At 37.6% G+C, this 14,739-nt stretch overlaps 1 protein-coding gene across 4 annotated transcripts in view; it reads right to left on the bottom strand.

Moving 5' to 3' along the window:
* KIF2A (kinesin family member 2A) overlaps positions 1-14,739 on the bottom strand; it is a 92,307-nt gene that overhangs the window by 40,910 nt on the left and 36,658 nt on the right. For 2 of the 4 annotated variants that reach the window (XM_084627948.1, XM_084627950.1), the window contains exons 5-11: positions 13,549-13,671; positions 12,866-12,966; positions 11,053-11,148; positions 10,059-10,113; positions 3,917-4,079; positions 705-795; positions 414-477 (exon numbers count right to left, since the gene is read on the bottom strand). In XM_084627948.1, the coding sequence (XP_084484074.1) occupies positions 414-477; positions 705-795; positions 3,917-4,079; positions 10,059-10,113; positions 11,053-11,148; positions 12,866-12,966; positions 13,549-13,671 (693 nt within the window). The remainder of the gene's footprint in view (positions 1-413; positions 478-704; positions 796-3,916; positions 4,080-10,058; positions 10,114-11,052; positions 11,149-12,865; positions 12,967-13,548; positions 13,672-14,739) is intronic. The other 2 variants (XM_084627949.1, XM_084627951.1) reach the window with 1 other exon arrangement.

The following is a 14,739-nucleotide window of genomic DNA, read 5'->3' as shown; positions in this document are numbered from 1 at the left end:
CATTCTAAGCGCGTGACGGCTAGGAGGCATGGCCTCCCTTAGAGATTGACAGAGGGGGATGGCCACGCACTCCTACACATTCTAAGGCCTTCTTTTAAAAAGAGTTAGTATATTTGTCATAAGAATTCCTTTTGGAGTTAAAACTAGCAAAATATTTTGGAGAGAGTTACAGAAACCCCTACAAATGGGAAGCTCAATTCCTCAGCCATTTATACTCAAACTTTCTTAACTACACTGATACATATATTGAAATAAACAAAGTTTACAAGCTTAAAAGCTATTTTGGTGCCTCCCTTCTATAATAATGCAAAATATGCAGGCACTTAAATTAAAATGGGTAAACTAGATTTTTCTACATTCTGTTGATCTCCTGCAACTGGCAAGAAAATACATGCACACACCAGATTACTTACCTGCAAGTGCATAAATTCCTTTAGAACAATCTTGGTTCTTTCCTGAAAAGTCACCACCCATAGTCTAAAATTAAAATGGCAAAACATGTTTATTATCAGAGACACAAGTTGGGTGAGGTAATATATTTTTATTGGACCGACTTGTGATGGTGAGAGGGACAAGCTTTCGAGCTACACAGAGCTCTTCTACAAGTCTGGTTATTTAATAAGTGAAACAATTAAGTGAAAGTGTTGGCAAAGAAAATTGTATTGTGGATACATTGTGTTACTGAGCTTACAAGAATTGCTTACATGGGTTTTTCCACTGCCTGTTTGCCCATATGCAAAACATGTGGCCATTCCCCTTTCAAATATGGTCTCCACTAATGGTCGAGCTGTAAACCTTAAATCAAAAAAGCAGAAGCATTAGAGGTTTTTCATTGAAGTTTAGCAAAGTTAAATGTAAATCCAACATTTTCCCCCATCATAAGAACTTTCTTTTTTCCTAAACATTTTCTTAAGTATTTGTTCAATAAGTTACTGTTAGAAAGTCAAGCTAGGAAAGACTGTCTAAATCAAAGGATTAAAACAATCTTTTAAACAGTTTATTGTAGTTATGTATACTGACAGTGGATTTGCATAAATAGAGTAATTTCTGACACAAGTTACTGCATCCCTAGTCAAATGTAACAGTCACATCATGTTTTCTGCCTAGTAACCAATACTTACACAGGCGCTCCAAAAGGGAGAAGATTTCGCAAGCTCTCCAAACCCCTAACAACTTCTTTGCAGTTGAATTCTCTAATAGATACTTCCATAGCCAAGAGACATGGCAAAACAGAACAAGTCACACATTATCCTATCTCTTCTATAACAATCAAATCAGACATGACACAGCAATACTCCCATCAGTAGAAAAATATAGCAGTCACTTTAGATGAAAATTGTGTTTAGAATGGAATTAATTTGTACTACTTGAGGGGGGGAGGGGGAGGAGGAAATGTATATTAAGTGACTATTAGGTATTTGCCTGGACAAACACCTTTGTGTACCTCTAAGTACACAGGTTTCCTAAGTTTAAGGGAAGGCCACTGAAATCTTCTTGTTTCAGTTGTTTGTTTTTTTTACCTGCCATGGGTAAAAGACAACTCTCAGAAGGAAAGAGCATAAGCATTTTAAAGTTTATATTACAAAGGATCAGTGAGGAAGTACTCTTGAAAAATACATAATTTGCTATATTTAGGGGACATAAATTCTTTGCTTTTCATAGGATAGTGATCCCTTTTGAAAAAAACTGGCCAATTACTGTCAACCTAATTTACCATAAAAAGGAGACCTAAGTTAATAAAAGAAGAATGAGCCCTTGATAACTGAGTAGTTTTGGGCACAGGATAAGATCAATGGAAAAGAGCCTAACAATTATGCAGTGTGTAATAAGCACCGGAACAGTTAAATAGAGTTTAAAAGTAACTAAAACTTTTTAGCTCATAGCTGCATTGAGCAGTAACACCAAATCCTGGAAATAGCCATTTATAGAGATTCTCTCCCCCCACCCTTAATTTCAGGATCTTACAAAAACACCACTAAAAAAAAATTCTCTAGAGGTTTTGAAGAGGTCACAAATGCCGGAGACAGTGTTTTAGAAAACCCCAGATTACATAGCAAAAGCTTGAACATTCCTGGAGTATACTTAATTTGTTAGGGGAGACATCAACTATGCAGAAATGGGGTCACAAACTTTCCTTTCAAGTGATAATATTATTTTCCCTCCCCTGGCTACTTCAGAGAGAGAGAGAGAGAGAGAGAGAGCGCGAGTGAGTTTGTTACAGGGAATATTACTTCATGAAAACCTCCAAGGCACAGGAGAGCCTGAAGGAAGACAATGCAACAAAGTCCCATTTTTTTTTCCCAAGACTGTTTACACTTAATGTATATGCAGCATCTTTTTTCTTCTGGTGCACTTACTTCAACCTGTTTTCTCACCTGGAAATATATGGGGACATTTACCATAGGTTGGAAGTTGTATCTTTTATATTTATGATCTATTACAAAAAAAAATGGTCTGTTTAGCCTAAGAATATGCACACGTAGCTTTCCATATAAATGGGTTTGACATTATATACTTAAAAGTATATTGAACAGACTGAAGTTGTTTTAAACACAAGGCAGAAACACAAATATATCTAAGAAATATTTAATATAATAAGTCCTTGCCCAAAGATACTCCAACTTTACTCTTGGTATGTTCCTTAAATGCAATCCTAGGCTTTCAGAAATACAAAGATTAGTCCTTCCTGAAAATCCAGAAGTAGTATCAGGTTTAAAATTAAGATGTGACATAACTTCTTTTATATATTTAAGAAGATGACATTAGCCTGACTGCCATGAGTGTAGAAAACACTGCAATAAACTAGGTCATCAAAAAAATATAGATAGATGATTATGCGGTAGAGCTGAACACTCCTGATTCCCAAATTTAAATTTTCAGTATGAAAATATGAGGGGATTTAAAATCCTGAATTAAACTGGAATTCATCACACTAAATTGTCTTTTCTTTGTGCATTAACTAAATAGTGGTAATGCACTAAAATACATATCTTTTTTCAAATACTTCTTTAATGGGAAGGCTAAATTTGATTATCCTCCCAAATAAGAAAAAAAAATGGAAGAAAACACACCACCATGTTGTATGAAGGGAAGAGAGAAACCTCTGTTAACATAAAAGAGATCGGAGATTTACTATTTCAGTATAAGAGTGGGTGTGCGCACACATATGTGTATTATATATATGCAAGCAGTTTTATGAAAGAAACCATGCACAAGGATCTAAGTACACAAACTTTCATACAAACTTAAAACTCCTTTCAGAGTTAAACAGTACAGTTACAAAGATAAGAGAAAAATAATACCAAAGGAAGAGTGAGATTAAAGAGGTACAGAGATTGGAGAAATGCAGATTATTAAATAGGATGCAAAATGTTCTAGAGCGCGTACACTACAGATAGAAGGTTCCCAGAGGGCAGACACTGTGCCAGGAGAGAACAGAGGCTAGCACTAGATGAAGGGAGGGACTGGTGAAAGAAATAGAAAAAGAAACATGCAAAAATATAGGTATGCTCCAATCTGCATCAATAAAGGGCTTTTAAAATATGGAGGGGGATTTTTAACTGGATCCTAAAAGTGACCACAGGGCCAACAGACTGGTCTGATGAAAGGGTTACTGATACATACTGCATGCATGAGAAGGGAGGAAGCAACGTTCTGCACATCCTGGTCTAGAAAGGTGTGATTTGAGGAAGGGCAGAGAATTACAATACTCAAGGCAAGTGGAGGTTATGGGACAGATGAATTCAGCACATATTGAGTTAAAGGAAAAATATACACGGGCAAAGCTATGGAAGTGGCAAACAGATTTGAAGACTAATTGTAGGAGAAGGAGTAAAGTCTAGATTCAAGGATAAGCCCAAAAATAGAGAAAGTGAAAAGAAATAGGAAAATAGTCACAAAAAGTATAAACACATACCTGTAAACCATTTCATTAGGAGCAGTGTCATCAAAGGCGTAGTCAAAGCGAAAAGTTTGGTTTTCTAGGTACCTTGTTAAATCCACCTTTTGTTTGGGTTCATGTACCATCACAACATCTTTACTAGGAATTGTGATTACATCAAGGTCTTTCATTACAGTTTCTATAAAATAAATGATTGATATATAAATATATGAATCTATATATACACTATCTATGCATATTAACTTTTACACCATTTGGTCATCTACATTCTTACAATGTCCAAGGTAATGAAACTGCTCCAAGTAAATGTGATGCCATGGATCTCTGCTTCTGATCCCTACATTTTAAAAAAAATCAGGCACATTATGATTCGTAAGTGTGTAATTCCATCGTGGAGTTCTAGTGAGAATGAGGGGCGATCAGCAGGTTATCTCAAGTGCTTATATACGAATGCACAAAGCCTTGGAAACAAGCAGGGAGAACTGGAGGTCCTGGTGATGTCAAGGAATTATGACGTGATTGGAATAACAGAGACTTGGTGGGATAACTCACATGACTGGAGTACTGTCATGGATGGTTATAAACTGTTCAGGAAGGACAGGCAGGGCAGAAAAGGTGGGGGAGTAGCACTGTATGCAAGGGAGCAGTATGACTGCTCAGAGCTCCGGTACGAAACTGCAGAAAAACCTGAGTGTCTCTGGATTAAGTTTAGAAGTGTGAGCAACAAGAGTGATGTAGTGGTGGGAGTCTGCTATAGACCACCGGACCAGCGGGATGAGGTGGATGAGGCTTTCTTCCGGCAACTTACAGAAGCTACTAGATCGCACGCCCTGGTTCTCATGGGTGACTTTAATTTTCCTGATATCTGCTGGGAGAGCAATACAGTGGTGCATAGACAATCCAGGAAGTTTTTGGAAAGCGTAGGGGACAATTTCCTGGTGCAAGTGCTAGAGGAGCCAACTAGGGGGAGAGCTTTTCTTGACCTGCTGCTCACAAACCAGGAAGAATTAGTGGGGGAAGCAAAAGTGGATGGGAATCTGGGAGGCAGTGACCATGAGTTGGTTGAGTTCAGGATCCTGACACAGGGAAGAAAGGTAAGCAGCAGGATACGGACCCTGGACTTCAGGAAAGCAGACTTCGACTCCCTCAGGGAACGGATGGGTAGGATCCCCTGGGGGACTAACATGAAGGGGAAAGGAGTCCAGGAGAGCTGGCTGTATTTCAAGGAATCCCTGTTGAGGTTACAGGGACAAACCATCCCGATGAGTCGAAAGAATAGTGAATATGGCAGGCGACCAGCTTGGCTTAACGGTGAAATCCTAGCGGATCTTAAACATAGAAAAGAAGCTTACAAGAAGTGGAAGGTTGGACATATGACCAGGGAAGAGTATAAAAATATTGCTCGGGCATGTAGGAATGAAATCAGGAGGGCCAAATCGCACCTGGAGCTGCAGCTAGCAAGAGATGTCGAGAGTAACAAGAAGGGTTTCTTCAGGTATGTTGGCAACAAGAAGAAAGCCAAGGAAAGTGTGGGCCCCTTACTGAATGAGGGAGGCAACCTAGTGACAGAGGATGTGGAAAAAGCTAATGTACTCAATGCTTTTTTTGCCTCGGTCTTCACTAACAAGGTCAGCTCCCAGACTGCTGCGCTGGGCATCACAACATGGGGAGTAGATGGCCAGCCCTCTGTGGAGATAGAGGTGGTTAGGGACTATTTAGAAAAGCTGGACGTGCACAAGTCCCTGGGGCTCAAAGAATCAATCCTGAAACACTTACATGAGAGGAAAGTGATCAGGAACAGTCAGCATGGATTCACCAAGGGAAGGTCATGCCTGACTAATCTAATCGCCTTCTATGATGAGATTACTGGTTCTGTGGATGAAGGGAAAGCAGTGGATGTATTGTTTCTTGACTTTAGCAAAGCTTTTGACACGGTCTCCCACAGCATTCTTGTCAGCAAGTTAAAGAAGTACGGGCTGGATGAATGCACTATAAGGTGGGTAGAAAGTTGGCTAGATTGTTGGGCTCAACGGGTAGTGATCAATGGCTCCATGTCTAGTTGGCAGCTGGTGTCAAGTGGAGTGCCCCAGGGGTCGGTCCTGGGGCCGGTTTTGTTCAATATCTTCATAAATGATCTGGAGGATGGTGTGGATTGCACTCTCAGCAAATTTGCGGATGATACTAAACTGGGAGGAGTGGTAGATACGCTGGAGGGCAGGGATAGGATACAGAGGGACCTAGACAAATTGGAAGATTGGGCCAAAAGAAATCTGATGAGGTTCAATAAGGATAAGTGCAGGGTCCTGCACTTAGGACGGAAGAATCCAATGCACCGCTACAGACTAGGGACCGAATGGCTAGGCAGCAGTTCTGCGGAAAAGGACCTAGGGGTGACAGTGAACGAGAAGCTGGATATGAGTCAACAATGTGCCCTTGTTGCCAAGAAGGCCAATGGCATTTTGGGATGTATAAGTAGGAGCATAGCGAGCAGATCGAGGGACGTGATCGTTCCCCTCTATTCGACATTGGTGAGGCCTCATCTGGAGTACTGTGTCCAGTTTTGGAACCCACACTACAAGAAGGATGTGGAAAAATTGGAAAACGTCCAGCGGAGGGCAACAAAAATGATTAGGGGTCTGGAACACATGACTTATGAGGAGAGGCTGAGGGAACGGGGATTGTTTAGTCTGCAGAAGAGAAGAATGAGGGGGGATTTGATAGCTGCTTTCAACTACCTGAGAGGTGGTTCCAAAGAGGATGGTTCTAGACTATTCTCAGTGGTAGAAGAGGACAGGACAAGGAGTAATGGTCTCAAGTTGCAGTGGGGGAGGTTTAGGTTGGATATTAGGAAAAACTTTTTCACTAGGAGGGTGGTGAAACACTGGAATACGTTGCCTAGGGAGGTGGTAGAATCTCCTTCCTTAGAAGTTTTTAAGGTCAGGGTTGACAAAGCCCTGGCTGGGATGATTTAATTGGGGATTGGTCCTGCTTTGAGCAGGGGGTTGGACTAGATGACCTCCTGAGGTCCCTTCCAACCCTGATATTCTATGATTCTATATACAATATATCTTCATTCACAATCACTCCAGGAGCAGATTCTTTAGTCAGCAATCATAAAAATTGATCTTTAAAATTTTATTCTGCTGAAGTGAAAACCCTTTTAAAATGATTTTGTAAGAAGAAAAGGCTGCAAATTTCAAAGGATGTTGCCGGTCTTCTCAAACAAACAAAAGAAATGCATTATTAAGATCACGGGCTATAATTACTACACATCATTACAGTTTGTTAATTGCATGAGCTGTATGAATCAGTAAAACACACAGAGAACCCAGTCATCTACAAGATGCACAAAAATAAAGATCCTTTGTATGTACAATCAAGACCACTGATGTGCCCTGCTTCTGTCTGTATATAAAATCTCTGAGGCACACAATTTAAGAATACAATGTAGTTTTCCACAATTAGATGGAAGGTTTTGACTTCAGTAATTATGTTTTGATTCTTGGCCATCATCTTTTAATTACACAGGTATTAGGAAGTAACTAAAGTATAAATTAAGTTACCAAGTAAATTACTCAGTTTTCAAGTGCAGTATTGCACAGAAGAATATGGGTGAAAGGAGAGTTTAATAGGTCCATACAGAAGTACCTTACTTCTAAATAGTCAGAATGTGTATAAGGGGTAGTCTTAAATACTCTTATAATGCCTGTCATAATCATCTGATATGGCAGCCTGTGCTACTTGCGGATAACCCTCTGGGATAACCTCTGAAATCCAAACTATATTTATTTTTGCTTTATGTTAATTACTGGACATTACAGTTTAACACTGAAGTGTGAATGGGTCTTGGCCTATATCCTAGGATGATCTCATAAAGCTATTGTAAATCATGAATATGTTTTTTCTTGAATCAAGGTTTTACAAAACTGAACATTTTTCAATCTCAGAATCGCCCTTTTCCTAAGAAACTAACAATATATCACACAAATGAAATCTTCTAATTACCCAAACCTTACTATTTTAGGGCCCAGCCCAGTTCTTGCAAGCTCTCAGTGCATGGAACTCCCACTGACTTCCGTGAATTCGGCCTGTGTAAGATTGGTAGAAATTGAGTCTCTTATGTCCCATTTTAAACTAGATGACTAATAAAGTAAAAATATTCCAAACGTGGAGCTTGAATACGGAAACACTACTTTTTGAATATACAAGTTATTCCTTTTTTAATATGATAAGCTCCCTGTTCACCTTCTCTCCTTTTAAGCTACCATACACAAGTTTCTTCAAGTCTTTTCTCTTCTCCAATTAGAAGATTGGGGCAGTTGAAAATATTGTTCCTTATAATCCTCCACAATAAAAGTGTGCATGTTTTTCAGAATATTATTCAATGTATTGTGTGTGCACCTGACTTTTTTTTTTGGCTATGGTTCCTCCACAGTGAATCTTTTTAGTTCCTTCTGCAGATGCAAAACTTCTATCTTGTATCCCATTTCCAACCAGCTGCTCATCTCCCCAGCATCCTGCACGGAATCAGTTCCTTCATTGATGTCAACCACCAATACAGATGACTGGAACTGAACCAGACCCAGTTCTGCACCACAAGAGACCCATAAATCATGACTCAGGAAATAGCAAATTGGCAGCCTGTTGTCATCTCTAATTAGCTTTGTCCAATTAGTTATCACCTATGACATTTTCCCCCAATGTATTAGTTTCCTAGGTCACACTTTATTCAAAATGAACTGCAATGCTAAAATGAAAATTGAATTGCTACCAGATTCATATGCTGAATGTCTCTAACCAACCAGGCTGCGGGGAGCAGTTTTAAATAACCTGATTTTGTGACTGCTTTCAGATCAATAAAACAATCAAGGAATAATGAAAGAAGAAACATGAAAGAAAGGCGAGCTCTCACTGTGTATAAACAACAATGTACCTTTCTCTCCCACCCCTTCTCCAAAATTTTCCTGTCACTTCCTGTCTTGCTGAAGATACTCCAGAATGTGTCATTCTGGGACACAATTCCAAAAGACTCACTGCAACCCTTTGGTATTTTGAGGGTATGAAAATTATGCTCTGAAATCTTCAGCCAACCAAGATATCCCTGAAAATTTTAACAGAACGGAAAAAAGCTTATGCTCAAATAAATTTGTTAGTCTCTAAGGTGCCACAAGTACTTCTTTTCTTTTTTCAAAAAGTTAGTTAACTTATTTCAGTGATGACTGAACTCCAGTCAGTAGTGGGTAGTAAAGGAGAAGCTGGCAACTATATGAATACAGGACTGTTAGTGTGGTCTCTCTGCCAGGTAGTTCTCAAATATTCTTTGTATCAGATGGAATTCTACAAGAGGTTTGTTGGAATATTGTTCCCATGTCTTCCATTGCACAAGTGGGGAACCATTTTGACCACACCTCGAACCATTATCTTGTCTGTTAAAATCCTGTACACAACTGTCCTCATTTAATGTCTTGACATAATACCACTTTCTACTCTAAAAAGCCTATGAAATATTTCAATGAATCAATCTGTTTTCGTCATCTTGGCTAACTATGGTATTTATGTTTCAGAAAGGATGCATTACTAAACCCACCACACATTTGAGTAAAACTGTGCTATGTATATATAATTATAGTTTAACGGCCAGTCATTTTGATTTTTAATTTTAGGTTATAAAGATACATATTTTCTATTATACAAATGAATATACTGAGGAAGAACTTTCATTAGGTGGTTACATGATAACGCAAGTTAATTGATCACTTAAAAAGAAAATCTGAGTGAATTAGAAAAAAAGGACTTTGGGGTCAAGGCACTGGAATGAGATTCAAGATATTACAGTACAATTCCCAGCTCAACCAAAGACTTCTTATGTGACGTTGAGCAAGTCACCTAATCTCTCTGTGCCTCAGTTTTCTATCTGCAAAATGATGATACTACTATTACTTTTCTACCCCCTTTTGTCCATTTTGTCTATTTAGATTATAAGCTCTTTGGAGCAGGAACTCTCTCTTACTACATGCATGCACGCACAGTGCCTAGTTCAATGGGGCCCCAATTCTGGTTGGTGCCTCTAGCTGATTCCATAATACAAATACTACCAAACACCACAGAAGCTGCTGTTAAGTGAGACTAATACCAGCTAAACATTAAATGGTCATACCTTTTTTATTGAGCGGCCGTTTTCTTACACAAACACATATCCTGTGCTCATCAATCTACCAAAAAAAAAAAAAAAATCTGAAGTAAGTACTAATTTTAATGGAGAGTATTTTAAAAGTCTGATCATTATAGCAATTATTCTGAAGGTAGTAAATCTGAACTTTTAAAAAGCGAAAGTGCTGAATGTGCAGTATCCAACAAACCATAGGCACAGCTCTATATTCACTGCTATGAGCACTTGCGACCAGATCCTGCAGGGTGCAGCGCACATCCTGAAAGGTGTTGAGTAACCTCTACTCATACTGGGGCAGATACTCAGCTAGTGTAAATCATCACAGCACCACTGCTTTCAATAAATCTATGACATTTTACACCAGCTGAGGGGTTGGGAGATGGTCTCAGTACCTTTCAAGATAAGGCCCTAAATCTACACATTTAGAATTGGGTTTTCAAAGGAACCTAAGGGAGTTAGACATCTTAGGCTCCTTTGAAGATTCTGTCTTATAAATGTACATTGGTAGAGTTCTAATATTGTAGAGTTAGCACACATTTTAATGACATAAAATTTAATAATTCCTTTCAATGCAAATAGCATTCAACAAGTTAAAAGTTATAGAATTATAATCCTAGGGTACAAAAACTACTTTTAGGTGTTTGATCACTCAGGCCCAGATTTGTAAAAGGTATTAGATCCTGCAGCACTCAACACTGCAATGTCTAAGTCATTTTCAAAAGCAACTAAAGCATTTAATAGCCTAAACCTCATTGAATGTCAATGGGACTTAGGAGCCTAAATCACTTTTGAAAATGGGAATTAGACACTGCAATGCCTAAATACCTTTTAAAAATCTGGGCCTTACTGCTTCACAAATACATCAATATCTTTAAAAAAAATTAAAGTGTGGTAAAATAATTTAAAGGGCTAAAAAAAAAAAAAAAAAAAGTCTGTGAAGAAAATCCTTGCCTTTTAAAAACAATTCCTGAGGTAAACTTACAGGATCGGCTGTTGTCAATGGTCTATAATCCAAACTCCCCCTGAAGTCTCTTATCATACACATAATTTCATAATTTGGGTTTGTAGCATCAACATCCTATGAAAAAAAACAGAGTTACAAAGTTTTCATTAACATGACACTTGCAAATACTTTCCAGATATAATTATAGAAAAGCTACAGAAACAAGAACAGAGGTATATGATGTTTGCTAAAAAGTTTTAACTTTTGAAGAAAGTCATGTTTTGCAAAATTTAAACCACATATTGTTCACACATCATTAGTTTTGACTATGTGACTATTTTACTCATCAAGAAACAAGCTGGATTTCTACGGTAAAAACAAAAGCAAAAAAAATACAAGCATTCTGTTCAATTTTAAAATAAACTTTTGATTAATAGGCAACCCCAAACATCCTTGATAAGGACTCAACATAAGAAAACTTGAAAGGGGGAGGGGGAACCTCTTGCCCTTTTCCAAAACCTTCTCCAATAAAACAATACTGCCTAAAGTAATAATAATAATAAAATAAAATAGCTCATCTACAAATTAATCATCACTCACTTATAAAAACTGAAAAATTATCTGAAAGAAATCTACATAAAACGTGTTACCTTCATGCCTGCTTCTTTCTAAGACTCAGAAAGTTACACTATTCATTACAAAAAAGTCTTGGCCTTCGTACTATTCTGAAAACTTAGCACTTGGGGTTCAAGAACTGAAAAAGCTTTGACTAAAGTAGTACTCTACTACTATTGCATTTTTAAAAAGAAACATTTGAAAACGAACACAACACACTTGCACAGTCACATAGATCAGCAGAGTAACTCCCATATACAGAAGTTAGAAATGCTAGACACAAAAAAAGGCTTCTTGGAATCAAATAATTTAAGATTTAATTCAAGATTTAATGCGGGCAAAATCTCAAAAAAGAAATACTTTAAAAAACAGGATACTACATATTATTTGTTCTCATAGAAAGAAACAGTACTTTTCTGATTAATTTAAATGGATGAAAAGTAGAGAGAAAAAATCCACATATATCCTTTTAGATAAGCTTAGGCCCATCATAAAGCCATGAAATCAAGTTGCTTGAATCATTTACTTTTTGGTGGTACTTATTATGTCATTAGCAGATTGCTAGTATCTCCTTAGAGACTAAAACATACATACAGGACTGCCAGCAAGATTATGCTACTGGTCTTTCTAAATCTTTTACTCCCCTATGACAAAGTCATTAATATTAAAATCTTAATCTTACGGGATTAGCAACTTCACATTTTAACAAAAAGTTCTAACAACTTGGTGCCATGTTGCTTGTATGTTACAAAACTAAAATGTCTGTAGAGGTTTTTAAAAAACATTCTTCAAACCTCAAGCTCTCAAATATGCCACTCACACCCCAACGAAGATAAGAAAAGGGTAATTTGTCACAAATGTGACGCCCCATTTTGAGGCGAAGGATCTTCATATTTTTGTCCACATGTTTTTCTGAGGCAACAGTTATTACTGAGATTGCATTTGTACGTATTTATGGCCAGGCCAGCAAATGCAAAACTTAAAAAATAGATGTATGTGAAACAAAACAATCAGACAAAATGATAAGGTGAGTTACCACAACAACACAACCATGCACCCTAAATGACTATGGAACTTGAAGACTAATCATGCAGTTTTGTACATAAGATGACAACATTTAGTTTCAAGCTAGTCATATTTTATATAAACAATAAAAATCACAATAACTTGGCATAGATCTTCTCGACACAGACTTTCTGCGATGTGTAGAATTCAGCTCTGAACTACCAATACAAACCTGAGCTCTTTTTTCTCTAAGTTCCTGCTGCTGTAGCCTTCTTTTCTCACGTTTCTCTTGCAATTTTTCAACCTCTTTCACACAATTAGATTTTCTACGTGCTTAAAGAAAAAGATACAATTTTGGAATATTCAGATTGTCACATGGATTGAATATTTACACTACCGGTTTTCAATTATGTTATCAATAATTATAATTTATTTAAATCTTTACACTGATTAGCTCCTCAAAACAGCTCAATACTTGCAAAGCATAACTATTGCAACTTTATTTCTGAAATTTACTAGCCTCTGAATTAAAAAACGAGTCATGGGAACCAGACAAGAAATACCCAAATAAAAAAATAACAGACAATGGCCCTTAAAAACATACTAACTGATTTATGTGATTGCTTGGTTTGAACTAAAAAAGACTGGACAATTTAAAATATTTTTAATGTGTTTTAAATGAACAGTCAAGGTTTAAAAAAAAATCGAAGGAAAAATTTAAAACCTAATTACCAATAGGACAATGACAGAACTCAACCTTTTGTTTCCCACAGTAATCTGAAAATGCTTCTTACGGAGATCTACAGACACAACTGTGTGTTTAGACCATTCAACAATTATGGATTACACAGATGTCCAAGAGAGTGTACATGTAATGCCTAGAATTAATGAATCCTTGATACGTGGTTTACATACAAGGGGGTCCAAATTCCTTTTTTGCAGCTTGAACTGGAGATATATCTGAAACACTACCATTCTGTTGTGCAGAGGAAGACTGTTCAGGAAGTTGAGTAGGTCGTGCACGTGCAGAACCAACCGCTGCAAAAGAAAAACATAAAATGGTCTAAAACGAATCTTGACATGAAAATTTAACACATTTTTCATTTAATAGAATGACCTTTTCACATTTCCCATATTACTGTCAAATTCTGAAATATTTTATGATTAAAAAACACAACAACAAAAAGGTCTTTTAGTGACATCTAAGTAAACAAGTAGTTTACTAGAAAAAAATAAAAGGTGTGTTTTTAGTTAAGACAGACTATATAGTGAATTACTAATCCTAATGTTATAATTAAGGCTACGATTTAGTCACAGGTATTTTTAGTAAAAGTCATGGACATGTCACAGGCAATAAACAAAAATTCACTGCCCGCGACCTGTCCATGACTTTTATTAAAAATACCACTGACTAAATCTTAAAGGGGTTGGTGCTGGGGGGAGAAGGAGGAGGGCATCTGGAGGGGCCGCTGCTGGTGGGGAGCCAGATGCTTGGGCCGCCCTGGGGTCAGCTGCAGTGGCCACTGCAGAAGTCATAGAGGTCGCAGAAAGTCACAGAATCCATGACTTTCTCAACCTCCATGACAAACACAGAGCCCTAGTTATAATCAACATAAATTAGCAACTCAGGCCTCAATCCCACAAACATTTAAGCAAGCATTTAACTTAAGGTAAATAGAACTATTCACATGAGTGAAATTAACCATATATTTGTATTTGTAGTACTGGGGCCTAAAATTCTGAGTTATTTATTTGCACTGTGATTACAGCTAAAGACCTGAGACAAGACAAGGATCCCATTGTTCTAGGTGCTCTAACACATAATAATACATAGTCCCTGCCTCAGAGAGCTTGAAATATTTGGGGCTGGGAAGGAGTGTGGGGCAGAAAAGAAAGAACAGGATACAATATACAAAGCTGAGCACTCTGAATGCTTACAGACATATCTCATTTTTATTTTGGCAGCTAAGGGCAGGTGACATACAAAGGGTAGGTGTCGAGGATACAATAAAATATGTGCATTTTTTATATATCCATTTGGCCTGATTTTCAGAGGTGCTGAGCAATCCCATCTTCCCACTTAAGTCAATGGGAGTGGCAGGTGTT

The sequence above is a fragment of the Lepidochelys olivacea genome, assembly GCF_965140295.1.
Source record: "Lepidochelys olivacea isolate rLepOli2 genome assembly, chromosome: 5".
Taxonomy (NCBI): Eukaryota; Metazoa; Chordata; order Testudines; family Cheloniidae; genus Lepidochelys; species Lepidochelys olivacea.
The sequence above is the reverse complement of the archived record's forward strand: the minus strand, read 5'-3'. Positions and strand labels throughout refer to the sequence as shown.